The sequence below is a fragment of the Malurus melanocephalus genome, unplaced genomic scaffold, assembly GCF_030028575.1.
Source record: "Malurus melanocephalus ecotype Western Australia unplaced genomic scaffold, MMel_1.1 scaffold_181, whole genome shotgun sequence".
Classification (NCBI taxonomy): Eukaryota; Metazoa; Chordata; class Aves; order Passeriformes; family Maluridae; genus Malurus; species Malurus melanocephalus.
This window is the reverse complement of record NW_026623413.1, coordinates 1,061,122-1,089,106: the sequence shown is the minus strand read 5'-3', so window position 1 is coordinate 1,089,106 and position 27,985 is coordinate 1,061,122. Positions and strand designations below refer to the sequence as shown.

The window sequence follows — 27,985 nt, the reverse complement described above, 5'->3', positions numbered from 1 at the left end:
CTTGTTGTGTGTTAGATGATGGCCACGGCCCCTGTCCTGTCGCTGGGCACCATCCTCTGTCACCCCTGGAAGGTATTGGTAAGGATTGACGAGATCCCCCCTCAATCTTCTCCAGACTATACAGGCCCAGCTCCCGCAGTCCCCCCACAAGCGAGATGCTCCAGACCCCTCCTCACGTTCGCGGAGCTCCCCGGCGGCGGCTCCGCGGCGGGGCCGGGGCGGGGCGGGCGGGCAGGGCCGGGCAGGGCCGGGCGGCTCCCACCGCCCCTCACATCACATGAGGGAACTTCGGGCCAATGGCGCCGCGCCGGGGCCGGGGCCCCGCTCGCTCCCGCGGACGCTCATTCAAAACGCGGCCGGGCTCTGGCGCCCGCAGCCCCGCACGGCGCCCGGGGCTCGGCGGGGCGGGCGCTGCCGGCCGCGATGCCCGGCGGGGCTGTGGGCTGAGGCGGCCGCCCGCCCGCCGCCATGCCGGTGAAGAACCGGTACAACCTGGTGGACGATGGCTGCGACTCCCGCGTCCCGCTGCACAACGAGGAGGCCTTTCAGCACGGCATCCACTTCCAGGCCAAGGTGAGCCCCGGGCGCGCTCCCCTCCACAGCCCCCGGCCCGGGGGGCGCGGCGGATCCCCCGCCCGGCACAGCCCCGCGTTCGGGGGTTCCTCGGCAGCGATCCCCGGGAGGGATCCCCCTCTCTGGCTGTTGCCCAGAGGAGGCTCGGGKTCCCCGCGGGCTCGGGTCCGGTGCTGTCCAGCAGCCACCGGTGTGGCACCCACTGGCCTCGGGCCGATGGCCCCGTGGCTCGTGGCCGTGCCCCCCCAGCTCTGCCACGGTTATTCTTCATTTCTGGCATCGCCCTTGGGCCACGCCGAGGGACCGTAAAGAAAACAGCAATCCATTATGAAAGCCTTTCATTTAATTAGTACAATCAAACAGGTTCTTGCTCTTTTCCTAGTATTTTTGCAGCTTTAATCCTTAAACGCTGCCTTGTGCGCTTCATTTGGGAGCTGTTCTGGAATGACCCCTCTTGACAGCACCATGGATGCTGTCCCAGGTGCTCATCCCTGCCTGGTCCAGTGCCTGTCCTGTCCCACATYGGGCTGCCCTGTCCTGCCACGACAGCTCCCTATTTCCCTGGAAACCATCAGACTGCTATGTGCTGCTTAAATAATAGTGCCTTACTCCAGCTGACCTCTTCTCTGCATGAAAAGCTGGACAGCCAAGGTCTGCAGCCTTCAGGCCTCAGAAAGAAATACTGATATTGTCAGAAATTCCTTATTGATCGTGAARAGCAGCCTGGCAGCCCAGCAGCACTCTCAGAAAGTGACTCCATTGGAATTGGCATTCTGTAGACAGCATGGGGAAAGGGTTTATAATTCAGCTGACAAGAAGAATTGCATTTTGCTGGAGCTACTCACAGGCTCCCTTCCCCTCTTTGCAGGTGGCCTAACACAGATTAGAAATGGAATTCACGCCTGCTGTCTCCTGAGCTGGAAAGAAGGGGCATATACATTCCAATAAAGCTTTGAAATACGGATTTTGTGCCTCTTGGTTTTCCTGCTGAAAGAGCTGTAAGATTTAAGCAGGATACAGGATGAATCTGAATAGACAGCTAATCGTGTATTTTAAAAATCTGTCTTTCTTAGGGAAGAAAACATTTAATCTGTGATTTCTCTATTTAAATTAACATTTGCTGTGCTGTAGACTSTGCCGAGGAGAAGAAAAATCCTTAATTTGATTTTTAAAAGATGGGAAGCAACTGTACCTTTAACTGGGTGAAACTGGCTTTTCAKATTGACAGCTCGAGGCATCCAGAGCTAGCGAGTGGATAACACACTGTTAGGATGTGTGGGTCTGGGATGGGGTTTCCATTACCTTAGTAACATGCATGCTCAGTTCTGCTTTACAGTCTGTCTCTTCCAATTATGCTGCTCATTGTGGGCACATCAGTCAGCTGTGACGCTGACAATGACAAGGCTGCAGCTGGCTGCAGGTGTCTCGCACCAGGCAATCTCACTGACCACTCTCTAATCTCTGCATTCCAAACTGCCTTACTTCCCCTGTAATCTTCAGGAGGTCAGTACTGGGAGCTGCTTGTTWGGGCAGAGCTTCATGTGCTGTTTCATGAGTTTCATGGCKCTGGGTGGGAGCACAYCCAAACTCTGCAGCCGGACCAGAGYGGGSRGTTTGAAAGCATCTCCTCWAGMTCAGSAATCACCAGCTGTCCTGTTGCCCCAGTGTATCAGCAGGAGCATGGCCTGTTCTCCAGTGCAGCTCTGCTGCTGGCACACAAAAGGCCAGCCAGCTGCAGGGAGCTCATCTGGATTATCTGTGACCATCCTGCTGGCCCCGGCAGAGCAGGGAAGGAGATCTGCACACCAAAGGGGCCACAAATCCGAGCAATACAGCTCTGCCCTCCCCACCAGCCCAGAGGGAAGCCCTGGCTCTGCTGCTCCCCTCCCTGCTGCCCTCAAGCTCTTGTGCTCTGAGCTTGGCTCTCCTGTGGTTTACCAAAGGCTATAGCTGAACTTAACTGCTCTTAAAAATGCCATTTTGCAAAGGCATTTACAGAAGCAGCAGCAAAGCCAGATAACCTTTCAGATTGCTTGTGGTGTTTATTTCAAGGCAGGAGAAAGAGCAGTAAATACTGAGTCAGGAGAGCTCATCTCTGAAAGCCCTTTTAAGTAGACATTTTACAAGATAAGGCCCATCACAATCTGCAAGTAGTACAGTGGAGAAATAAAACCAGAACTGTGTCAGTAACAGCAATACCTGTGGGGCTGTTCTGGGGAATTATTTTGTCTCTGTTCATATGTATAATATCACCTGAATATTTGCAGGGGCCTCCTATTAGCTACTCCCTTTCCTCTCCACAAGGGAACAATTTCCAAAAAAACTAACCACTTGTAACCACCACAAAACCCAGAAACAGTTCATGAACCAAATGCTCCTGGGAGGGTCACTAAACTTTGTGAACTGCCCTCTGTCTGCCCCACAACAGCAGAGATTGTCTGTGTTACCCTGAGGGAGCTGATGGGCCCCCACCAGCACCAAACCCAGGACCTGCCCTCTGCTGCCAGGGCCACTCCCAGCTCATGCTGGCATTGGGCCTCACCCTCTCACTCAGAGGACATTCTCTCTGTCCTCACCAACGTGCCCTGGATATGCAGGTTATCCCTCAGAGCTGACCCTCACCACTTACAGCATCAGTGGCCTTTGCTCCCCGCAGATGTGACTGTCCAGGACGCCACATTTTCCTCCTTGCCCAGGCTGAGCTGGCAGCTTTGTGCCTCCTCCACTCAGCAGTACAGCCGTGCCACGTGTGCCGTCACCAGTGCCACCTCCTGCCAACAGGTGCTCGAGCAGGTTCTGCTTTGGCACACGAGGGSAGGGAGCAATGGCAGCAGCAGGAAGCTGCCTGCAGATCTTCCATGAAAACCTGTTGAGCACGGGCAGTGTACTGCCATTCCATGCAGGAGAACAGGCTGCCAGCTCAGGGAGGCTGCACTTGTGGGAGAGCTGGAGGTGATGGGAACGTGCCATCTGCCATGTCYCAGACCCCAGTAAGAGACACTGCTAGGACTGACACAGACACACAACCCCAAACAGCATGGCTAGGACTGCTGCTCCCCTAGGCAGAGTTAAAAATGGGATTGTAGGACACACATTTGGGTAGGTTTACCAGGATTCTGCAGACAGCTGAGCTGCTCCAACCRAGCAGGGACAGCAGTATCCAGAGGGAGCATGGTCCAGACTGAAAACAAGCCTTTTCCAGGAAAGGTGTTTGTTGCACATCCTGGCAGCCTTCCAGCTCTTTGTTTTGAGCAGGTGCAGTAAGGAGGAACAAAGGATAGACAGTYCCATTTTCAGACACACAGGCTCATGAGTCAATTAGCAGCAGACATTGCCCTGCAAAGCAGTGGTAAAAGCACATCCAGAATCTGAATGAGGTCAGAGCCTCACACTCCACCTCTGAAATCCCTGGCTTGATAATGTTACCTACAACAGATACTTCTATCCTGTCCTGGGTCAAAGGAGTCTAACCAAGGAGGGACTAAATAAATGAAAAATGCTGTCTGTTGTGAAGAAGCCCACACCATGAACTGGTACATCACTGCACAGACATCTCACTGTTGTGTCTTTCAGTACATCGGGAGCTTGGATGTGCCCAGGCCCAACAGCCGTGTGGAGATTGTGGCAGCCATGAGAAGGATCCGGGTAAGTTCAGAAGAGCTGAGCCCCACACAGATTTAAAGGTTACACTCCCTRGAGTGACTTGGTTGCAATCTCTTGTTCTGCTTTCCCTCCAGCCCTTTCTATCTGGAGCTCAAATCTCAGCACAATCAGGTTTGCAATAAGCTTCTGCAGAAATTCCCAAGGCATCTTAACATAAGCCCATCCTGTGCTCTTTGCAAAGAGATCAGTTATCAAAACTCAAACATAACCCCCTCTTCTGTGCTGAGTAACCATGGRGCTTCTCCTTGAATCTAAGAGATTTATTTAGCTTGTTTGGAATTTTGYGTGTGTGAAGAATAAGCTGTATACAATGTGCTCCACCAAAGCACTTGAGTTCATTGACAGTTCCAAATATATTGTGTTATATATTGAAATATCAGTGCCCTGACAGATGAGATTGATGTAAATCCCATCAGACTAGACTCTGTGGATTCTGCTGCTCCTAGAATAATTTGCTGCTTTCCCTGTGCTCCAATACAGTTTTACAGTTCCTGTTTCTCATCCCCAAGCCTGAGCTCTTCCTGCTCTGCCCCTTTATTCTGCAGAGCAGCCTGTGARTGGTCCCCAGATTTAGCTGTGATTAGCAGGGTTGGGTGGCTTACATCTGCTTGGTGTATAACCAGTTCGAGTGCATCTCCCCCAAGAGGCAGTGCAGCTGTTGTGTCTGGCTGAAGTTTTGCAGGGGTCTTAATTCTGAGACTGTTCATATGYCTCACATCAGCTGAAGCAAGTTTGAGAATCTTCCATTTAAAGCTTTGAAGGGATTATCCTATTTCTCCCCCTTCCCCCACAGCRTTTAACCATCTAATTTTCCTTTAGAATAGTGCTTTTTAAACTTAGCCTGTAACTGGCTGGGGAGCCAATGTATTCATCTCCAGCCAAGCTCAGAAATGACATTCTCCTCCCTTTGCCTGCTCACACTATTAGTGCAGCCATTGCTCAGAACACAGTGTAGCAGCAGTCTAAATTGCCTGGTTATTTATGGRAGAAGTGAATATCTGTAGGAAGTAAAAGCAGTAGTTGAGGACTACCAGGGCAGTTTAGGTGCTGGCATAATTRTTGGCATTTTTTCATCTGAATCAATATTTATCATCACATTTGACACTGCACTTCTGCTGATCTATGACACCCCTGTAAGAAAAAGCAAACAGCATTTTAATATCACTTAAAATAAAGTGTCACATTCTGTTTTCACACCTGCTATTGCCACAGTGGTACCTAGCTCAGAGCCTTGGCAGGGTAATAGCATGCTTGAGTGCCACAAGAAACATGTAAAAAACCCATTCTGCATTCCTGGGTGCCGTCRGTTAATCTTGTCACACAAGATTTTTAAAGAAGGCATCCTGTAATCTATACTGGGTTTTTAATCTTGGAAGCTCGTTCCAAAAAGGGAGGGCTTCCCTTTTCATGTGCACATTGTACAGCAGGATCTTATTCAGACACTTCCTGGCTGCTGAGCGGAAGATGCTCCTCTATTGAAGATAGTTAATTGGCACTGATCCTTAATTAGAGCATAAAGAATGAACTGGGAGGTYTTTGAAGAGAATTTTAGTGCACAGAGTACCCAACCTAGGAACTGAGGGAAGATGGGGGTTATTTATGTAGCGTTCATTTGCATGCAGAGGCCTTGTCTCCACTGGAGTTTTTTCCCATGGACTCTCGGCAGCACCAGTTACAACTGGGAGGAAATAGTGGAAGRAGCTATTGGGGGAAATGAGTATTTTGCTCCTGTTTTATTGTGAGTGGTGGTGCCTGTTTGCACTGCAAGAGTGAGTAAGGTCCCACAGCCCTGCCAAGCGTTGGCAGGGGCATGTCGTGGTGAAGCTTTCATCCTTTGTGCACTCCAGTGTTCCGCTGGAATTCTCTACTGGAGCGGAAGGGAAAAGTCGCGCAGTACAAGCCCCAGCACAACATTCCCTGTGCTGCTCCTGTGCCCTGTGACATGGCAGGGAGGAGGTGTGAGCCATCCAGGCGCTGACAGAGCCGGCCCACGGCACAGCCGGGCTGTTACTCACCGCTTGTGCCGCTCCACCAGGGAGCAGGGAGGAGGATGAGGAGTCACAGCTCTTTTCCAGGCTGTGTCAGAGCTGGTTACTCTAGTTACTCATCAGTAAATTGATACAAGCACCAAAACTGCCTTGGGGGAAAAGCCTTCAGCTGCTGAGCACTCCAAACATCCTGAGAGGGTCATAAGRAAAGTAGCAACACCGGGTGACAGATCTACTCCTTGGCACATTCTGTGTTTTGTGCTGTTGCACGTGAATTCTGCCAGGGGAGCCGGGATCAGCTCAGTGGGATTCTCCGTGCACAAGCAGAGCAGTCTGCCTGCAGACTTTGGGACATTACTCCCAGAGARCCTCAAAGAACAAGYTGTAGCATTAGCCYGCTGCAATCGTGACCTGCTCTTTGGCAGTAGGTATTTGAGGTGCACTCTCTTAGTAAAGCTTAAACCCATATTCTGGGCTGAATGGATGCTTGTAGGATTGCTAGCAATACTCCATTRGTCACACTTAGATCCCATTTCATAACAGACTGGAAAGCCCTGTCTCATCATGTTCTATGCTTCCACTGGAGAGAATGCAAATGCAATAGGTAGAACAGGGAAGCTGCTGTTCTTAGCTTTCCATTATGCAGAGCTAGACAACTTTAAATTTGCTAATCCTCCCAGTGGATTATTAGCTGCCTACAGCTGCCATGTTGTTATTATATGATCAGAGTTCAAGCTAATCCCTCTACCTCTTGCCCTGGCAGGGGAGGTGATGAAAAGAGTTTGCAGCGTGGATAAGTACACTGTACCCTGACAGGCACGGCGAGGGCCTGCTTAGGAGASTCCAATTCATCACACAGCTCCAAGCACCCCAGGCAGGTGTTCCCCCACCTCCCAGGGAGCAGCATCTGCTGCCTCCAGCTGCCCGAGGCCACCCAGCTCTGGGTGTCTGGCAGCTCCYGTGCCCTGTCAGCGTTCTGCTGGAGCTGCCTTTCTGCTGGAGTGGATTCCTCTGCAGGTATTGGAGCCTTCTCAGCACTACAGGGAGCTTATGTACCAGACAAGATTTGTTCCTCTTGCACAAGTCAAGCAGTAGCTAATGTRAAGATGGGTTTTGTAAAACACAAAACACGTCCTTGAAGCTCCTGAGGTTGCTTGGAAAATCTTAGCCCGGGAGACCAGGGAATGGATGGGTTTAAGTGCAGGGTTAACATCACCCCATGCCCTGCATGCATTCCCCAGAGCCAGCACTGACCAGAGAAAATCAGCTTAAAGTCAGCTGTTCCCTTCCTGGAGCAACTCTACCCTCAGTCCAGCACTTCACAGCCAGCTGAGCAGGCCTGGTGACATGCTGCTGTTTTGAGTGGTGAGTTGTACAAGGACACAGTAGGAGTAGGTGACAAAGCCTGTCATCCCCACAGACAGTCTGCTGCCAACAATTCCCCAGGACACTCCGTTCATCTACCTTTAAGGCACAGAATCAGTTTCCCTGGAATTTGCACTTAAGAATCTCTGAAGCCTACAAATCTCAGTYCTGTTTGGAAGGTTTAGCTTGGACCTGAGCAGGTATTGACAGTCAGGAGGGAGCCAGATGTTGGATTATTTAATCATTCCATAAGGGAACAGCCAACTGGTGCTGTGCCCATGCAAACACCAGGATGAGCAAACAGAAGGCAGGCATCCAGACTAATATGTCTTCTGTTACCTCCCCATTTCTTGGGCTTAATTTAATTGAAAAGCCTTTTTCCCCAGAGGCCAGTGCCAGAGAAACAGAAACATTCACAAATCTCAACACAGGATACATGGGAAGTGCCTGAGCTCTCCTTGGAATGAGAACTGGGTTCTCACTTCAGCCTCCCTCTTATCCTGATTGTTCTTGCTGCATCCATCCTCAAGCAGAGCCTCAGTGTTTTGCAGTTTCTCCACAYGGTATTTGAGTGAGGAGGTGCAATCCAGCCACACTGTAAGTCAGACTGACTGCCAAGCATCAACTGGGAGTGTTGAAGTGTGACATGACAGCAATTTAAATCAGGATGAGTACTGTGCAAACTTGTGAAGCAGAGGCAGCAGGGACAGCTGCAGAGAACCTGCCTCTGCACTCCAGGGGCTCCCTGTCCCATTGTTGGGCTGGCTCACACCTTGCACTTAAAGCCCTGCCAGGCTGTAAATTCCAAGGRTTCAGGAGCAAATTTGGATGTGATTTATCTGCTCTTCCTACAGAAGGAGAGGAGCTAGGTGGGCAGCCAGCAGAGGGCAAGGAGACTGCCTTCAGCACTCTCAGTTCAATTTATTACTCTGTCACAAGTTTCAGAGGTAGAAATGTTTCATAGGCTTGTCCATGAGATTGTTCTAGAACACAGTTCCCCCAGCTCTCCCAGGCAGACAGCTTTCTCACGACAGAAGTTCACCAGGAAAAGTGCTGCAGAGATTCCTCTGACATATTCTGCCTGTAAGCCGTTCCTGGGTAATTATGCTCAGAGCTAAGTCTTCCTGCCAGCTTCATTTTAATCTGAGCTGGAAAAAAGAGCAGCTGAACTCTCAGCCGATGGGTTTCTTGGTTTGTGCAGCTTCTTCCACTATAATGAAGTTATTTGGTCAGCTGTAGCTGCGGCACAGACTCAAACATGCAAGTGCAAACTGTTAGAGCACTTGCCCCGGGGTACAGATCTCTGTAGCTGCACGCCAGGAGCTGTTGTAGTTGGATGGGAGTTTGTTCTGCTGCAGATCCTGAAGGGTTTTCCCTTTCAGCCTTTTTGGAAGAGCATCCAAGTGCTCAGCTAATGATAGCCTTGGGTTGTGACAGACAACAATCTTAGTGTCTTAAAATACTTCAGCAGCCTCAGACTGCTGGGGTGGACCTTTCTTTAGTTCTCAGAACACCATGCACCTTCCTTTCACTTAMAGAAAGGTGCAGGAGAAACAGATGACAGTTCTGACAAGGTTAGCGTGTGAAACACAAGCATCTCTTCCTCCTTCTCCCCCACACTAAGGCTGTGTATTCACCCTAGAGCATCCTCCAAGAGAGCATCTTTCCTTCCATTTCTGGAGAGCCWTGCAAGGGTTGTTTTCCCTGCTAAGTGTTAGACACAGCCCGTGGCCTCCAGGAGAGARCTGTGGTTACAGACAGCCAAACCAATATACATAAGCACGTACARACTTGCTCTGGCACCTTGTGCAGAATGTCTGGTGGCAGGTTTGACTCTTCTCCAAAGCAGAGGTCTAAGAAAGGCTCCTGCAGCTTCACACAGGCAGAGCCTGATCATCCCACAGGACTGCTCAGCTCCAGGTCTCAGAAACACCAGTTACTCTCAGGGTCCCATCCACGACACCAGGCATTCGAACCAGTTTAAGGTTTCTACCACACAAGATTAAGYTGATTGGGTTTACCTTTTTAGGCCCTGGCAAAATACAGCAAATGTTTTCAGGATAGTAATTAAATGTTAATTGCAGCTAAGTTTAGCCCTAATGCCTCATTAGTTTGTTTTGCTCTGTTTGTTGCAGCTATAGCAGTCTCCTGCACAGGGATGGGGATCAGGCTGAGTCCCACCATGGGCTCTGAGGGTTCTGAGCCTTCTGAAAGCCTCTCACCTGCTCCTTCCTGGGGCAGGCAGCACTAAACCACCACATTCAGAGCACTGCTGAAAGGCATTTCACTGTTCCACACTGCAAATGGCCCCCAGGTTTCATTCCCACAGTCTGGAGGAAGATAAAGGACCTGACAGAGATGCCACCTTGCATTAAGGGATGGCAGACACGTTATGGGTCTTATCTCTGTGCAGCACAGGATGCTGAAGGAGGTGAGCCCTCTGGCAGAAGATCTGGCAACAATCCATTTCTCCAGGCAAAACAAGTGATTTCAGTTTGAGACTGTGGGAGCTGCAACCTCCCAGGCACTGCTTCTCACCCTGCTCCCATCCTGCCTTTGCCACTGAGCCTTTCCCCCTCCAGTCTGCCCTGCAGCACCAATTCACCAAAACACTGGGTGGGACTGGATCTCCCTGAGCTCCCTTCCAGGAAGGCCCAAGGAAGGGGAAGGCTTGGGAAGGGTGGCTCATGCAGGTGCAGCTCCTCAGGCCTCTCCCTTTGTGCCCTCTGTCACCTTGACAGGCTCTGGTTGCTCCAGGCACATGCTGCTTTCTTAGCCTTACAAAAAAAATTCAAAGTGTGGAAGCTGCTTTTTTAGGATTTAGTCTGCCATGTCTCAGACAAACCCAAGCTTGTTTTACCCATTTTCTGCTGTTGGTATTATCTTAACACAAAGGGAAGAAGCTCTTAATGAGCTGTTTCTGCAGTGTTTCCAGGCAGCATTGTGTGACTGTGGAGAAGTGACTATGCTCTGCTTGCACGTCTTGAGTGGGAGGAGAGGAAAAAACACCTCGGAGATTACACAAGAATCCAACCTTCTGCTCACTGCTTGGGGGTCTCACCGTGCCATGGGGCTGCTCCACTGCCTTAGAAACTCCTGCAGATTTCCACCCTGCTCCTCTCCAACCCTAAATCACCTCTGGACTTCTTGCCACAGAATAATTAGTTACCTTCTGTCACTTATTCTCTGAGCTGAAACCAGTGGGGACTGGTCAAGCTGTGAATACAGGYCACTGTGCCAGAAGGCAGCTCAGGGCTCTTTTCTGTAGCCAYGTGCTATGACCCAGTTTTTGAGGAGTGGCCGGTTGACTAGAGATGCTTCAGTTCTTCCACCCTGTTCAGAGTGCAGGGYTGATAACAGATGGGTGGAGGGATCAGTCAGTGAAATGTGTCATCTCCAGGCAACRGCGACCTTTAGTGCCTTCCTCAGAGTGCTCAGAACTCCATGGCTTCTCCAAAGAGGGGGTGGAACCAGTAAGGCACATTAATTCTGTTTTGCATAAGAGTCATGGTGGATTGGAGTTTAGTTGAAGGCTAATAAAAGCAGCATTTAAATGGATAAAAGCTAAATTAAAATGTTAGTGCTAAATAGAACAAGACAGAGCTTTTTGTCTGATGCTGAATCTTGGCAATGAAGCAGGTACCTTTTAATTGTAAAATAAAGTGGCTTTAACAGTATTATCATTATATTCCTGAAGCGTTTAATTTCACTAGCTAAAATATCACCATATGAGATCTCTGCAAAGCTTTTATCTAGTTTGAAATAAAGAGGCTTTTTCRCCAATTATGTTGCTGGTTGTAGAGTATTAGAGAGATGAAATATAATGGCTTTCAAATTGCATTCTGGTGAAGAACACTCAGCCACGACTCAAAGCTGCTTCTTTGTTGGTGTCTGAAAAAATGTAATTGAGAAGGTAACCAGAGTGTAGAGAGCACATTGGATTGGTTTGGCAACCAGGAGCTGCCTTAATTTGACAACTGCAGGGTCCCTGAGCCTTTCTGGTTCCTGGGCTGAGTCTGTGCTGGACACAGGAGGAAGGCCAGGCCCAGCAGTGGGTGCCCTGTAGATGTTTTCTTGGTTTTGTCCCTTTGTACTTTATTGATCAGTGTTGTGAGGAAGGGAGCCCTGAGGKACTGTGACCACAAAGCCAAATTCAGCTGAGTAAAATAAGATTTTCTAACAATAGCTTAGTTCTACGCTTGCTCTCTTCAATCTGCTTGAGCTGTGTACTAAATGAGGCCTGAAGGCAAACAGAATCCATGCTACTTTACATAATACTTTGACAAGCTACTTCATGTTTTACCAARTAACAGTGTGATAAATCTACAGCATAAAAGTCCTGAATGGGTCAAGGAAGGATGCTTTGATGAGGGAGCAGGAATTTTTTAAAGGCACTATGGAATTACTTTCTTTCTTTCCTGCAGCAGTGATTAGATATTCTTTAAATGTCCTTTCCCTGGACCAGATGGGTTATTTGGACTAATTGGCAGCCGCCTGACAGCTTTCAGGACACCTGAGTCACTTCCCTCTTCCTCCATCCTTCTGTCACTGCTGSTGCAGAGATCTTGCCTGGGTAGATGTGCTGGAGGGCAGGATGTGGCCCTGTGCACTGCAGGGAGCACCCCAGGCCAGGGACCCAAATCACCCTGCACAGCCAGGGTCCCTGGAATCCCACCAAACCCTCTSAGCTCCAGGGTTTTCATCCTAAAAATCAAATTCTTTTCATCAGATGARGAAGAGCAGAGGGATGCGTTGAGGCCAGATGCAGTGTGGTGGAGGATGAGGCAGWCACAGCTGCTTCCCAATGGTGGAAGGCACACGATTCTCTTCAGGCCCTAATGCCACCTGCTACCTGCTGAATGTCCTTTACCTACTGCAGAGCCACAGCAGCTCGTGGAGCACTGAGAGTTCAGTGATCCCACACCATCATGGACCTGCTCAGTCCTGCTGCAGCCTGTGCTCCTGCTGTTAATGATTACAGGGCATAAACTTCCACCCCGGGCACCTTTTCCTGTTTTTATGTTGTTGTCCCCCAGGGCAGTGCTGGTCTCCTGCATCCCAGCTGGTGGCAGGAGCTGTGAGCTGGRGCAGGGAACTCTTTGGGGTTAATCACTGACCTTTGTCGAGCAGTGCAGGATGCATTGATGCCCAAAGCCTCACTGCTTCASCCTGCAGGCCCAGGGACACCAGGAGTGGCACTGGGGAGAGAGAGGAGCCTCTGATGTTSTGGTACAGTTTTGGTGACAAGACCTCAGTGACAATAAATACTGAGCGTGTAAAACCCTTTTTTCATAATTTCCATATCTAAACCCAGGCTTTTCACTCATCATGATTCACTAATCTCAGTAGCTCCCCTGAGGCTAATAGAGTCCTTGAACTGCTTAATAGTCTGGAGTTTTGGAAATGACACAATTAGACTTGAATATTCTTTCTCTTACAGAAGCAGTCTTGTTTCCAAATTTGAGTGAAGTTTCATGGACAATTTGAGGAGAACGCAGAGACTTTCCTTTAAATTTAGGAACTGCAGTTTTATTAGCACTCAATGAGCTGTGCTGTGCCTGGCTCARGGCTGCACATCTGGGTAATGAGAGGGGTGAGCTCCCTTCTGTCTTCCCTCTTGCTGTATTCCAGGAATGCTGTGGTTGGTGATACAAGACTTTGTGGGCAGAATTCRAAAGACATTTGTACCCCGTGTGTTGTTCAGTACAAGCAACATTCTGAAATCAGCAAGAATTAGGAATTGTGTGCTTTAGAAAACCCCTCTCAGCAGCTGGATCTGAGCATTGGGGCTGACTGSTGATGTTCCTGAGGGGCAGGATCTTTGAGTACTGCCCACCAAGTCTTTACTAACAGACCTTACCCACACAGTCCCTGTGTGACTGACCCCTCCAGGCTCACTGGCCCATTCCTGCTGCAGTTTTTGTACTSTTGCTGCTCACAGATGCAAACACATCCTTTCAGTGCAGCGCCTGGAGGTCAGCTATMAGTCACTGGGTTTTCTGTAGGAAATGTTTTCTCAAGTGGAACTGCTGGAGATCGATAGTATTAACAGCTGCATAGAAAAAGTCTCCTTGCCTGGCAATAAAGCAGATTATTTTGGTCCCTGGCTGTCTCAGTACATAGTAAGGCTGTTCCAGGGTAGGAAGGTTCAGCTGCACCCAGGGCTTGAGCTAACAAAGAGCTCTTTGCCCTGCAGGAGAACAAAGATGGACTGCACCTAGCAGAGGAGTCCTGAAGCCTGGTCTGCACTCAGCAGCACACTCAGCATCCCCCCATTGTCATTCTGCTCTAGTTCGTGATCAGGTGCTGGTTCTGAATGCAAATGGAGATCAACTCTTGGTTCTAGCTTGGATTCTGCTTGCTCAAAGATAAAGGTGCCAAGTCCAGCTTCCTGACTCTGCTGTGGATATGCAAAGGAAATGCTAATTTCCCTGGTAGGTGGCTAAGAGAAATGGCAAGGCACAGAGCTGGAGGACAGCAGCCGAGATGCATATGGGGTGTGATGGCAAGTGTGGAAGGCAGGACATGTTCCCTCCCTGCAGCATTTACACAGAGCAGGTGCTTGCCATGCAGATGTAGCTTCTGCAGATTCTCAACAGCAAACCAGATTTCCTTGTCTCCACGCTGGGAGGACATGCTGAGCTTTGCTCTCCCTGCACCCTGAAGGCTTTCAGGAGGGGGCTGCAGAGCAGCACAGTGCTGGAAGTGGAGATCCAGGGCAGTCACACATGGCCCTCTGTGGAGCTGGGGCTGGGTTGGTTATCAGGCTGAATAGTGGAAACTTCCCTGCCTCTTCCTCTGGGCCTCACCTGCCCCTGGTGTCAGGAGCACCGACATTCCCTGTCCATCCCTGCCCTCAGAGCAGGGCTCTCGCCTGCCTCTCCTGCTGCCTTCACCTCCAGATTGCCGCCCCTTCCCTGGGACTGCCTGCACTAAAATAGCATCCTTACATAAACACAAAGTGCTGCATTATTTAGAGGCCTAAAATCCCAGCACCTGCCTTTATCAGAGCCTCAGCCTGGCAGCAGGGTTAGGTTTTCTCCCCATCTGCCCCTGCCAGGACCCTCATTAAGGCCCTGCCCCACACAGTGCAGTGGTGGGCCCTGCCTGGCTCCCATGGCCACACACTGCTCGTGGGCTGAGCAGTGCTCTGATCTCCTGAAGAACARCAGCACAAACACACCTCTGAAAAGCCTCTGAAAAACACACCTCTGAAAAAAAACAAAATTGGCTTTTGATCCTCTCCCCAAACAGGCAATAAACACCAGCTCACAGAGGCAGAGCAAAGCAGCCCTGTAAATCACCCCCACCTCATCTCATCCTCCTGCTTCTGAGGGCACCAGCTCCTCTTTTTCCTCTCTGCACAGCTTAGCCAAAATACCAGGAACTGAGCCAGGAGCATCTCCTCTGCCTTGGCCTGTCAGGCTCATGGAGAGGGGTGGGTAGGGACTGAAAGTCCAACAGGAATTTTGGAGCAGGCAGCAGAAATGCYCAGTTGCCTCCTGCTGCTGTCTGGTCCRGCAGTGTCYGGTGGCCTGGCCCTGCAGCGAGGTRCTGTCACTTGGCAGGGACTGGCTGTAACCAGAACAACGGAATGAATGAAGTAGAAAATGAATATCCTTGCTTTGTGTGTGATAAACAGACGTAGAAAATACTGCATTACCTTCCCACAGCCACGCAGGGGGTCTGGGGCTCTTTCATGGAGCTCTGAGCTTGCTGCAGAGTCCTGGCTCCTGCTCTTCAGAGCTTTGTGTGAACATAGATGGACAAGGTTTAAAGCAAACCAATCTCCTCATGTGCCTCTTGTCCTACATACAGACTGGAGGGCAACTGGGACATGAAACATGTACCAAACCAGGACCTTCTCTGCAGGGCCTCATGACACAGATGTTTGCCGGGAAATGTGGAATTACTTGAAGATATTGCAGTGTATAATTGCAGTTTCACTTCTCAGGGCTATTTCAGGTGAATCTGACCTGCTTCTAATGAAATTAGCACTTTTTATCTGCAGTAACCTAGCAGCTCTTYCAGGTAGGGACATTTTCATGCTCCTGTGCACTCAGTGCCTGGTACATGGACTCCRTTGGGGTGGGGTCCCAAGACACTGCTTCATTACTGACTCTAATTAATCATCCAAGGCACTGCAGATGGAAAAGGTAATTTGTTTTCTCCTGTAAAGTGAATAGAGGTAGGGAGGAAAATAAAACCCAGCTTCCCTGTGAGCTGGGCTTGGCAAGACAAGGACTGAAGGGCTGTGTGTGGGAAAGCTCCCTATTAGACCTGGGGACAGCAGGGAGCTCCTGCAAGTGACAGACACACAATGGTGCTTTTGTCAGAGAGGCACCAAAGGCCAGATGATGTCACCTTGCGTGGGGCTGGGAGGCTGCTTGTGCCTCTCAGGACRGAGCTCAGCAGTGTTGCACTACCTCTTCCACAGGGAGGAGGCAATAAAAGGCTGCTTTTGTCCCACCCTTTTTAAAAAGCAGGCRAAGAAGCTTTGTTCTAGAACAGTCCATGAGTTTTCAGAGGTGGAAAAGACTAATTAAAGAGCCACTGCTAGCCCTGGGCTCCCCACCATCACCTGCAGGAGCCCTGCTCACCCCTGTGGGTGTAACTTTGAGCACTTTTTGCTCCACTGGTGCAGAGGAATRTCTGAACTCCAGCCACGTCCTTTGCTGTGTCACCTTTAGGTGGAAAGATCGAGTTATCCTTAAGGGCTGYCTGAAGCTTCAGCAGCCTGGGACCTGTCGAGGGTAAGAGCTGTTGAAAATGAGGAGAGGGATGAAGAGGAAGGCCTGTATTGCCATGTCCATCAGAGTGCTTTGAAGCAGGATTCCTCAGATGTCAAAAGAGACCTGGACAAAATGCAGCTCTTTCCTTTCCTCCCCTTCACCTGATCAGCCTCTGTGTGCTGCAGCCAGGGCAGCATCCTGACAGTCCCTGCCACCCAGGGATCCTCTGGGGCCATATTTCCTTGCTACCCTTCCAGGGACTCCCAGAAATCCAGCAGGGCTACGAGAGCTGCTCAGCCCCTTCAGCTCAGAGCATGGGGAGCAGTCTGCAGCATCTACAGAGAGTTTGTTGGATGGTGGAAGGGGCTCATTTAAATAAGAAAAAAAGACTTGGAGCATGTTGCCAGCATTCTCCTCGCCTATTGTACTCCCCCTTCGGTTCCTGCTTTCCAGTGAACAGTTTTATGTTTCTAAGGATCATAAATTCTCATTTTTCCACTGGGCAGGAGGTGCTCTCCTGGTCTCCACCGCTTCCTGCGTCGTTTTTGTGTCCGTGTTGCCCAGTTACTGCAGCACAGCCCCAGACTATGCCCGGCCACATTCCCACCAGCCACGGCCCCCAGGAACAGAGGGAAAGCCATAACCCAGCAGTTTGCAGATGGAGCCACRGGGAGRGCTGYRCTGACMAGGGAGAGCTGTGCTGACCAGGGCCAGTGGGATGTGATGCCAAAGTGGGGATCAGAGCCTGGACAGCAGCCTGTGGTCCAAGGGTGACCTGCTGGTTTGCCAGCTCCAAGTCAGCTCTCAGCTAAGCCCCACTGGCTGGGAGAAGGACTCCACAGTTTTCCATCACATCACTTCTGTCAAGGACAGCGCTCCAAGCATGGGTAGTTCAAACAGCAGCCAAGATAACACCCTGTCTTCACACCGTGTGGGTCAGTTGGTTTGAAATTAATTACATTSCTGAGCTGGGAATGCTTGATTCCTCATGGCTTTAATTCCTAAAATGGGAGTCAGATAGTGCTGGAGGCAGCACACTGCAGCAGAGRGAAGGGAAGGATGCCTCCCATCCCAGTGGGATGTGGCCACGTTCCAGTGGGAGCAGGGATGGGGGTCTGGAGCCGGTCAGTCGGGGGRCAGAGTGAGCTCATTCCCTGCTCCTCATTGCCATGCTCCCCGTGTCCGTCTGGTGGGCGAGGGGTTGGGCTGGGTTTTTGTTGGGGGTTGTTTATGGACACATCGATCCTGCAACCTGCCAGGCCGGGACGGGGCCAGGGGCAAGACAGCGGGCTGAGGGCTGCCTGGAGAATTTATGGCTGCAGGATGAAGTCTTTGSTTTCCAGGCCTGTGGCATCTTCCAATGGGATGCAAATAAGGGCGTACCCAGCTGTGACTGGGGGCACTGACATACTCCTGCTTCAAAAACTTGGAGAGCCTCTGCTTTGATTTCCCTTAATACAATTTAAACCACCATTTGAACCGTGGCCAGGAGTATGTTCCGGCCTCGCTGCTCCTTGTTAATGAAGAAGATGCATTTTTTGGAAGCAGAGGCTGCCTCCAAGACCTGCAAACTCTCTATTTTATGACAGTTTTCATTTGCATAATGAACACCCTGATACCTTCAGTAATTAATCACATTAAGAATTGCTTCCTTGAATAACTCTATTCATGCAGGTTGTTCCTAGTGCTGGAAACYGCACATGATTTCCAATGTGCATTAGCCCAAGTTTCATCAGCAGATGGAAGCTGGTAACTGCATGTGTAATTTATATCTGCTTGGGTGGAATTATCCGATGAAATATGCATCACACGGTGCCATTAACATTTCTAGTCATCCAGTCTTAGCTCGTGGGTAAGTTAATATTACATGCCAGCAGTGTGTGGGACCGTATGAAAGGCAAAGACTTGAATGCAGGGATGTAAGAGCAGAAGTGGAAAGTATTCCAGGTCAAACACAGCAGATACAGAATTAATGATGCTGCTAAAATAAATGAGATTAATTACCCTTTTTTGACCTGCATTTTTTTTATAAAATGTCCCATCTTGTCTCCATAGTTAAGAAAGCTGCCAGGCTGAATCGCCACTTGTAGGGCCAACTCCAGATCCTTTAGCATCCAGAAAGCTTTTCCCATAGGACAGCACAAGCAACACGAGAATAATGATGGAATTGTGGAATGCAGCAGAGAGAAATGTTGCTATGGGGTTTGGATTTGTTGGTAACCTTAACAAAAATCACATCAATTCAGTAACAAGAAGAAAATCAGTGACTAGACTGTGCTGTGACAGGTCAGCCGGGAGCCTCGTGCCGGGGTGGAGGTTGGGTTATGCACCAACATCTCTACAGGAGCAAGTCAGCTGCCTTGSAGTGCCTTTTTCCATGTGCTTTTCTGTCCTTAAATAAATCATGGTTCATTAAAACACTGATTCCTGCCTGATAGGAAGCAATTAAATGCCTGAAGCTGTGTTCTGTGTGCCTCTCATGTGGAGAGATGCAGAGACAGTCCAAGCCAAGCTGGTGCTGTGAGCGTGGGGCTCTGCCCACCCCTCCTCTAGAGGCACGGTGCTGATGTTCCTGCTTCCTCTGCTGGGACAGGGGACATCCTACAGCTTCTGCTGCTTGAGAGCTTTCACCCTGTAGAAAAGATGTGGGGCCCAGTGAGTTTTACCTGTTTTTAGGCCAGGCTGGTTCTGCTGTGGCTGTGGGGAGCGCGCCTTGGCCCTGTGCTCCAACAAGGATGCAGCCATGGCCATGAGCTCCATGGGGAGAGGAGCTCCATGGGGAGAGGAGCTCCAGCAAACTCCTTCCTCACTGAGGCTGCTGTGGGCACATCCAGCTCACAGTGCTGCACAGCTCTGCCTGGAGCTGAACCCTGCCTGTGTCCCAAAGCAGGCTGGAGCAGTGCTGTGTGGGAGCTGGCTGGAGTTCCTGCCTTCAGAGCCTTGCCATCATTCCTGGCAGCACCCACAGATTCGCTGCCGCTGCTCCTGATTGTTCCTTTCTGTCCAAGAGAGAAAGAAAAGGCATCTCTGCGAAATCCAGGCTTGGACTTTGCTTAAAGCCTTTGAGTAAAGAGCCTTGTTTGAATGTAATTGCACCCCTGTTGCTACAATGGGAAAATACACTGTATTGCTCTTTCTTGGAAAGCTCAGCTAGTATTTTCCCAGCCATTTGTGTATAAAGAAAGATAAACAGCTCTTTAGCGGGCAGAACAGTCTATCCCGGGTTTATTGACATTCATGGAGCAGACAAGGACAAACAGTTTGGTGAGAGCAGGGGAGGGGGAGCAGCTGGATGGGGGGAGCTGGGTATGAGGGATGGAGGAGCCCTCTCAGGTGCTGAGCATGGCCAGTCCATCTGCCTGGCCCCATCCCCAGGCATTGCCACATCCCCAAGGGCCCCCTGGCAGCCTGCAGGATGCACTCCCCACCTCACCCTTCCTCTCACTCCTCCCCATAAATAAAAAACGTGTATAGCAAATTTAGTTCCAGCTTCACACGCAATAGCGCTATAGATAGATTTTTAAAGAGCTTGTCTGAAAGTAATAATTCATGGGGAGATCAAAAGGCTGTGGTTTAATCCGGGGTCTGTCTGATACCATAAACCTTGCAGAGTGCTAAGAATTCAATGAGCAGCATCAAAAGGCTGATAAACATGAAAGCCACCCAATTTTGTGTCTGTAAGGCTGGCGTGGCTTACAATGGGTGCTGAGGAGCTGGGAGATGTGGATCTGCTCTGCAGAGCTTGGGTGACAGAGCCACACACAGCCCTCCAGCTTCAGCACCCCAAAAGAGGTGCCTGGGCTCCCTTARCACCTCAAGTGCTCCCTGCACCTCCCTTGCTGTGTAAAGAAATCAGAGCTCTAATTAAGTGTCTTAATTACCTGGCCTAGGTGGGTTTCAGACTGCACTTGGCTGCTTGGCATTGCCTTTTCCTCCAYATCCACGAATCAGAGTCTGCATTGATTCACCAAAGCAACGTGACAGAGCAGTGGATTTCAGACAGGGACTGCAAAAAATGCAGCTCTCCATGTGCTGTATTTGGAAGCTGAAAATGGTGTTTGAAATGGGGGCAAGAAGGATGAGTGCTGTAAACAAAGGTCTCCAGAGTAGAAGGGCTCTGCCAGGCTTCTGTCAGCTAAAGAAACGTTTAAAAGCCAGTGTTTAATTTTTAACACAAATGGAGGTGAGCTCAGGCTGCAGACACCTGCAGGGTTTTTCTCCAGAGATCCTGATCCCACAGAGGTTAATGTGATTATGCAAATGACTGAGGTATAATTGCGTTCCTGCCGCCCATCTGGCCCTCCCTGCAGCTCCTGAGTGATTTTCTATTCCCCATGCACTGCAGTGCTGACACACAAGGGCACCAGGGATGTCACCACTGGTGTTTGCTGCAGGTGCCACCTCCCAGCAGAGCTCTGGAGSAGAGTCCTGCTGAACCTGGCATGGSCAATGTGTCTGGAAAGCTCTTCCCAGGTCCAGTTTAACAGCCTGGATGTCATCCAGAGGATTGAGCTCCGCTTGTCCTCTCTCAAGGGATGCTCCTGACAAAGCCAGGATCCTGCCTGGCATCCCAGCTACTGCACCAAATCCTTCTCAATTCAGGTTTTCTCAGCAGAATAAAACAAATTCCCGCTTTGCTCAGCAGCTGGGATTAAATAAAACCCAGACATTTTCATGTCACACACTGACTACCACACACTGCCCCGGGTACCTCCAAGACTCTTTTAAATTTGGGTTTTTCTTCCCACCAGTATGAATTCAAAGCCAAGAACATTAAGAAGAAGAAGGTGAGCATCATCGTGTCTGTGGATGGGGTGAAGGTGATCCTACGCAAGAAGCAGAAGGTGAGGCTTCTCGTGCAAGGTGTTTCTGCTGCTTCTAACCAAGTCTGGCCTTTTCTGAAATAACACCCAGAATTTTCACCAGAAAACACTTCAGTGTCCGTCCAACTCATAACAAAACCTTGCTGGAAAGACAGTGGCAATATTACAGTGTGGGAAGATTATTTTTTTCTATCAAAAATGTATCTCTCAGGAGATACTGTGTCTTTTTCTTGCTAACAGTAGAAAGCTGTTTCCATGCTGCCTGGTCTGAGCACCCCACAGCTTTGTGCCCAGCTGTGCTTTCCACTCAGTCACTGAATCCAGATCTCCTAAACCCCAGCTCCGAGCCTTCCTCCCYAAGACTTGGAATTCTTCTGCATATTTGATTTTATAGCTTAATCTTAGAGACCATTTTCAGCCCTGAAGGCTGTGATCAGATATGATAAACGATCAAAAAAAATCTATTTTTATCCAAGATACTGTTGAAACAGCCATGGCTCATCTGTTCATACTTTAGCCTGGATAGTGGCTTGGGACAAAAGCATTGTTTTGCAGGTTTCCCACCCTTCATTTTGGTGGAGTTTCATTTTCACCTGATTCACTGTCATTTTTTTCKCTGCTTACAGAGAAAGGAGTGGACGTGGGACGAGAGTAAGATGGTGGTGATGCACGATCCYGTGTACAGGTACATGGCAGGGGATTCAGGCACTGAGGGCTGCTCAGCCCTGGGTGATCCGTGCCCTTCCTCCCACCTGCTGAGAAACCCCAAAGGACCAGCTAAAATTACCGAGGGCACAGAGTTACTGCTGCTGGAGAATCCTTCCCTTGAGAGCGAGGTGGACTGATGTGGCTTTGAAGCTGGCTCTGCTTTGAGCAGGGTTAGACTGGGTGACCCTGGAGGTGCTTCAGCCTGGATTACTCTCTGATTGTGCCTGTGAAGAAAGGCTTCCCATGGTTTTCTTTCAGAGCATGGCTCTCCCTGTGTTGTGAAGCAAGGCCTCACTCAAAGGTCTAAGTGCTCACAGGGAATTAACCCTTACAGATGTGCCAAGAAATCTAGATGACTTTCTATAGCACCTGCCATGGGATACTGAGGTATTTCAGAGGCCACAAGCCCCACCCAGAGGCTTGCACCGAGTGTAAACCTGGTGCCTCAGGAGCCCCTGGGGATGGGAGGCACCCCCAGTGATGGAGAATGGCCTGAGGACGGGTAAGAGCACAGGGTGCTCCAGGCTGTTAGATCTGCAAAGTGAATAATCTAACCACAAGCACGAGGACTGAGATCCAACACTGGTTTTTGGGATCAGAGCCCTTAGTGAGGGAATAAGGAGCAGAGGATGTGCTGATGCATTATCYGTGCCCACGTCTCACCTCTGGCTTCTTTAAAGTTTACTACAAAATGTGGTACATTGGCAATAACTGCTCTAATTGCAAGTTCAACACCCAAAAGATTCTAGTGACAGGAAAGAGCAGCAGGAAAAAAACATTTCAAGAGTCCCTTTGGTTTCTTCTCTATGCAGAGCTGAACTCACTTGTCACGTTTTCACCCAATTAAATCAAACACATATAAAAATCTTCAAAATGGTTTTGCAGCACAAGGAGGAGAATGWGTGCACTCAGCATCCCTGGGAGAGGTTTTTGAGCTGTTCCCCCTGCCCACTGCTGAGGATGGACCCTCGGGTCTGGTCTGGCTGCCCTGGGGACAGGACAGTCACTGCCATGGCAGTTCTGCAGCCTGGGCAGGGGTTAATTGCTGGGGTTAAAAATAGCCCCCGGCTTTCCAAGAGTAGAGATTTTTTTCACTTTCCTACAGCATCTTTAAAAAGCTTTTGCCTACTTCAGAAACCAGAAGGTTTTCCATCAAGCCTGAAACACTCTCTAAATGCATCCCATCCTGCCTCGAAAATTGCAGGAGGGGCCATGCACCAGCATCGCCTTGTTCCCCCAGTGCTGGGGGCTGCAAACCAGCCCATSCTGGGGACACGCAGAAGGGGAGGTGGTCTGGAGGGCAGGGACTCCCCCGGGTGTTTAATTCCTTTTGTCTCTGTCCCACCTAGAATTTTCTAYGTCTCTCATGATTCACAAGACCTGAAAATATTCAGTTACATCGCAAGGGAYGGAGCGAACAACTCCTTCAGGTGCAACGTCTTCAAATCCAAGAAGAAGGTAGGGTGCTCCTGAGAATACCTGGGGTTAGGGTSAGGGGTGCTCCTGGGGATGCACCCCCAGAACTGCTGGATCCRAGGGTGCAGATCCCAGTTAAATCAAACACATATAAAAATCTTCAAAATGGTTTTGCAGCACAAGCAGGAGAATGAGTGCACTCAGCATCCCTGGGAGAGGCTTTTGAGCTGTTCCCTCTGCCCACTGCTAAGGATGGACCCTCGGGTTCTGGTYTGGCTGCCCTGGGGGCAGGACAGTCACTGCCATGGCAGTTCTGCAGCCTGGGCAGGGGTTAATTGCTGGGGCTAAAAATWGCCACTGGCTTTCCAAGACTAGAGAATTTTTTCACTGGGGAGTGGCTGGGTGTCCCCAAATAACACACCTGGGTTTGTCCCCTCCTGCCCAGCGGGGCGGTGGCACATTCCCCACAGGGCCAGGGGCACCCAGATCCAGAGCAGGGATCCAGGAGATGCTGCTGGGGCACAGAGCAGTCTGGGCTGGGAAGGGGAGCAGGGTCCCAGTTCCCGTGGGTGGTGGGTGGCACTGGGAGAGGCACGGGGTTTGCTGAGCCGTGGGTTTGCTCTGCAGAGCCAGGCCATGCGTGTGGTGCGCACCGTGGGACAGGCATTCGAGGTGTGCCACAAGCTGAGCCTGCAGCACGCCCTGCAGAACGCCGACGGGCAGGCTGATGGAGCCAGCGACAAATCAGCTGAGGAGCAGCCGCTGGAAGGTGACACAGCCCTCTGGGGTGGGGACACGCTGGGTGACACATCCCTTATGGGCTGGCTGTGGTGATGGCGACAGGTTTGGGCCCCTTTGGATGGGAGCCTGGGGAATCAGCCCTGTCTGCCCACTCCTACTGACCACTGGGAGGGGTCTGCAGCCTCTTGGCCCACCCGTTCCCTCCCTCCTGCCCCTGCCCAGCACGMTGAGCCCCATTGTCCCTGAGCTGTCCCCAGCCCTGCGTGGGGCCCTGGCTCTTCCTGTGATCCTGCACAGGGCAGGATCCTCGTGTCTCCTTGGGTTCATATGTCTGTCTTGTTTGAAGTTCACCAGATAAAGGGCTCCAAGATCACGGACGTGGATGAGGTTGGCATTGATGCTGGTGGCATCTGTGTGTCCGAGAGGGGACCCAGAGAGCTGCCAGGTGCCAGGGGGGACTTCGGCATGCTGAAAGCTGTGCAAGCCTCAAAGGAAAGGAACGGCCAGGTAATGAGGTGGGCTGGAGGRTGGTCCATGTGCTCTGCTGCTGCTCAGGGCCCTGTGCTCGGGGTACCTGTATCATGGCTTGATTTGGAGGTGCTTTCATGGAATCCCCATTGCAGACCTCCCCCCTGGCTCCCTGCTCAGGACAGGCTGTTCAGTTCCCAGTTCACCCAGAGCAGGGCTGTGTCCTGGTGCTGGGATGGGTGGGGGTTAAGGACAGAGATGGGGTGGGGGCTGTGGCGCATGGCTGAGCAGGCTTCACACATCYCTGGGGTGCATTTCCGTGCCCTCAGTGCTGCTCTGCAGTGATTGCTGGTTCCACTGCCCTGGCAGCGAYCCCTGGCTCCCCTGTGCTCCAGGGAGCAGCGTCCCGAGGGGCCCAGCCCTGGCAGCGCGGCCACCCGGGGCACATTCAGCGGTTTCACCTTCATGAATGGCTGCTCCAGAGCTCTGGGAGCACTTCCCGGGGGCCTGAATGGCATCGCTTCAGCTCACACAACAGCAACGCTGGCGGGGCCTGGCTGGGAACAGCTGCAGCACACGCACTCTGTGGGATGTGTCTGCGTTCCTGTGCATTCCTGCTGGCGCTGCCCAGCCAGGGAGGGCAGGGGCAGGAAGGGCTGTGGCCACAGGCACTGGAAAACTCCAGAGCCCAGGATACCGCCCAGCCTGGGCAGCCACAGCACGGAAAGGTGGCGGAGTGTTTGGGTCACTCCCCGCTGTGTCCTCTCTGGGGTAACTGGGGACCTGCCCTGCCCAGACACAGCCAGGCAGCCGTGCCAGCTCTCTGGGAGGAGCTGCTGTGTCCCGGGGATCACACAGAGCCTGGCACCCAGCCCGGGCTGCCCCTCACCATCCCCCTTGGTGCCCAGAGCGCTGGGGTCAGCCCTGTGGGGAACCACGACCCAAACCCCAGCCTGAGCCGGTCAATCCGCTCACCTGCCCATTTCTTTGTGACCAGGATGCTGAAAACTGCTCCCTGCACCTGGCCAGCTCCCAGCAGCTGCTCAGCCCGAGCAGCCCCTGCTCCTCGGCCTCCATCACCCCTCTGGCCTCCCAGCACTGCCTCCAGCTGCTCCAGCAGCAGCTCCTCCAGCAGCAGCAGCAGACGCAGGTGGCTGTGGCCCAGGTACGCGTCCTGCCCTCCCCTCAGGCGGCACCAGCCCTTCTCCTCTCCCTGCCCCGGCGTCCAGCTGGGCTGAGCCGACAGCAGGGCAGGTGGGAGCGGGCTGGGGCCCTGGCAGCGCTGCTGGCAGCGTTCCCGATCGATGGCACAGCTCTCGGCAGAGTTGGCAGCATCGCTTGCAGCGCAGCTCACATTGCTTTTAGCGCCACGTGCGGCATCGCYTGCAGCACGGCTGAGCTGCCCGGACACGGAGCTGGCTGCACACACAGCTCCAGGCTGCTCTGGGAGTGTTGTAGGGTCCGGCAGAGCCCCCAGCTCACCCTTCACCCTATTACATCCCATTTCTGGAAACCATCCCACCCCAATCCAGCATCAGAGCGGGACCCCGGTGCTTCCCGGGTGCGCGTTTCTCGTTACCGGGGGTCAGCAGCACATTCATTCCCCGCGCAGCCCCGGGGTGCATCCCCTGCGCGTTTCTCGTTACCGGGGGACAGCAGACATTCATTCCCCGCGCACCCCGGGGTGCATCCCCTGCGCGTTTCTCGTTACCGGGGGTCAGCAGCACATTCATTCCCCGCGCACCCCGGGGTGCATCCCCTGCGCGTTTCTCGTTACCGGGGGACAGCAGCACATTCATTCTCCGCGCACCCCGGAGGTGCCGCATCCCCGCCCGCGGCTGCACCGGCTCGGGGGGTCACGGTGCGGCGGGGCCGGCAGGGGGCGCTGTGGCGCCGCCGGTACCGGGCGCTCCCKGGGCTGCTCCTCCCGCCCCGCATCGCCGGGTCCCGCATCATCCCGGTCCCAATCATCCCGTCCCGCATCATCCCGTCCCGAATCCTCCCGTCCCGCATCGCCCGTCCCGTCCCGCAGGTGCAGCTGCTCAAGGACCAACTGGCGGCCGAGACAGCGGCGCGGATCGAGGCGCAGGCCCGGGTGCGGCAGCTCCTGCTGACCAACCGCGACCTGCTGCAGCACGTCTCGCTGCTGGTGCGGCAGCTGACGGTGCTGGAGGCCCGCGAAGAGCACCGGGATGAGCATCGGCAGTCGGGTGAGCGCGGTGACACCCTCACTGGGGTTGTTTGGGTGCTGGGGTGCCCCCAGCTCCATCCCTCTGGACAATCTCTGCATTCCTTGCAGTCACAGGAAGCAACTGGAGCGTCCCCAGTACCATCCCAGCAGGCTCTGGGTTCTGGGGCATTTCTGCACCCCTCACAGTCCAGAGCAGCAGCTGGTTTGGAGATGCCCAGTTTTTCACATGCCCCTCATCTATCTCTCACAGTTGACCRCTCCTTGCAAAACCTGTCCCTGGCCCAGTCCCTGTCCCTGAACCTGAAGAACCACTACAGCCTGGACGTCCACCTGCCGTCCACCTCCACGCCCGCCAGTGTCCTGGGCAGCCCCGTGGCGCCCGGCTCKCTGCCTTCCCTGGGCCCCAGGGACTCCTACCTCAACCTCGTCAGCCTGGACAGGGCCAGCCAGCGCTACGGCAGCAAGGAGGGGGACGAGAGCCTGGAGGGGCAGGACGGGCTCAGCCGGCGCGTGGAGGGCTCCGAGGTCAGCGACTCCGCTCTGCTCAAYGGGAGCGGCCGGCAGAAGGCGGACGACACGGACAGAGGGGACGAGGACAGGTAAGTGTGGCAMCTGTGCYCCTGCCAGCTGCAGCAGGAACACCCTGAGTGCTGTAGGTGCAGGTCAGTATTCACCCGTCACCTCCTCTCTCTGCTTKCCCTCCCCAGGCGGCAGCCGCCCATTCCCAAGCTCAACCCGCCACCACCCATCCTACGCAAAAGGTCGAGCAAGACCTCCCCGAGCCTGGAAGTGGAGGTGAAGCCCGAGAGCGCTGCCCACCTGAGCCTGCCCAGTGCCAGCATCTCCAGCCTCACCAGCATCACTGCCAGCTCCTTCACCCTCTTGGACCCTGAGGCAAGGACTCCTGCACGGAGCGCTGCCTCCAGCACGGAGCCCGGCCCTGCCGGGACCTGCCAGCGCTCTCTGGGCAAGGACAGGACTGGAGAGAGCGGGCCAATGTCCCCCCTGGCCAGCATCCATGACCCAGCAGCCAGCGAGGCCCTGGCCAAGGAGYTGGTGGCCCTGGGCAGCCCCACGGACAGCTCACTGCCCTTCTCCCCTGCGGACGACACCTGCTTGCACATCAGCTTCTCCGAAGATGAGCTGGACACTGCCCTGGGGCCCAGCAGGGTCCCCTCGTAGTGGGGCACAGTAGGTGGCAGCTGTGGCTGGCAGCCCCAGAAATCCATCACAGCCCTGCACTGGGACTGGGGGTCCCTGTGCCCAGACAAGCAGACAGACAGGTCCCTTTCCTGTCCCTGCCCAATGGAACAGTTC

The 27,985-nt window shown here is 52.4% G+C and overlaps 1 protein-coding gene across 1 annotated transcript; it reads left to right on the top strand.

Moving 5' to 3' along the window:
* The first annotated feature begins 358 nt into the window (after window positions 1-358).
* Window positions 359-27,985, top strand: LOC130577520 (carboxyl-terminal PDZ ligand of neuronal nitric oxide synthase protein-like). The gene is made up of 11 exons (XM_057372949.1): window positions 359-573; window positions 4,147-4,218; window positions 21,073-21,165; window positions 21,771-21,829; window positions 23,202-23,310; window positions 23,896-24,037; window positions 24,356-24,516; window positions 25,475-25,642; window positions 26,510-26,687; window positions 26,919-27,267; window positions 27,376-27,985. The coding sequence occupies exons 1-11, from the start codon at window positions 469-471 to the stop codon at window positions 27,848-27,850; spliced, it is 1,911 nt and encodes a 636-aa protein (XP_057228932.1). The 5' UTR covers window positions 359-468; the 3' UTR covers window positions 27,851-27,985.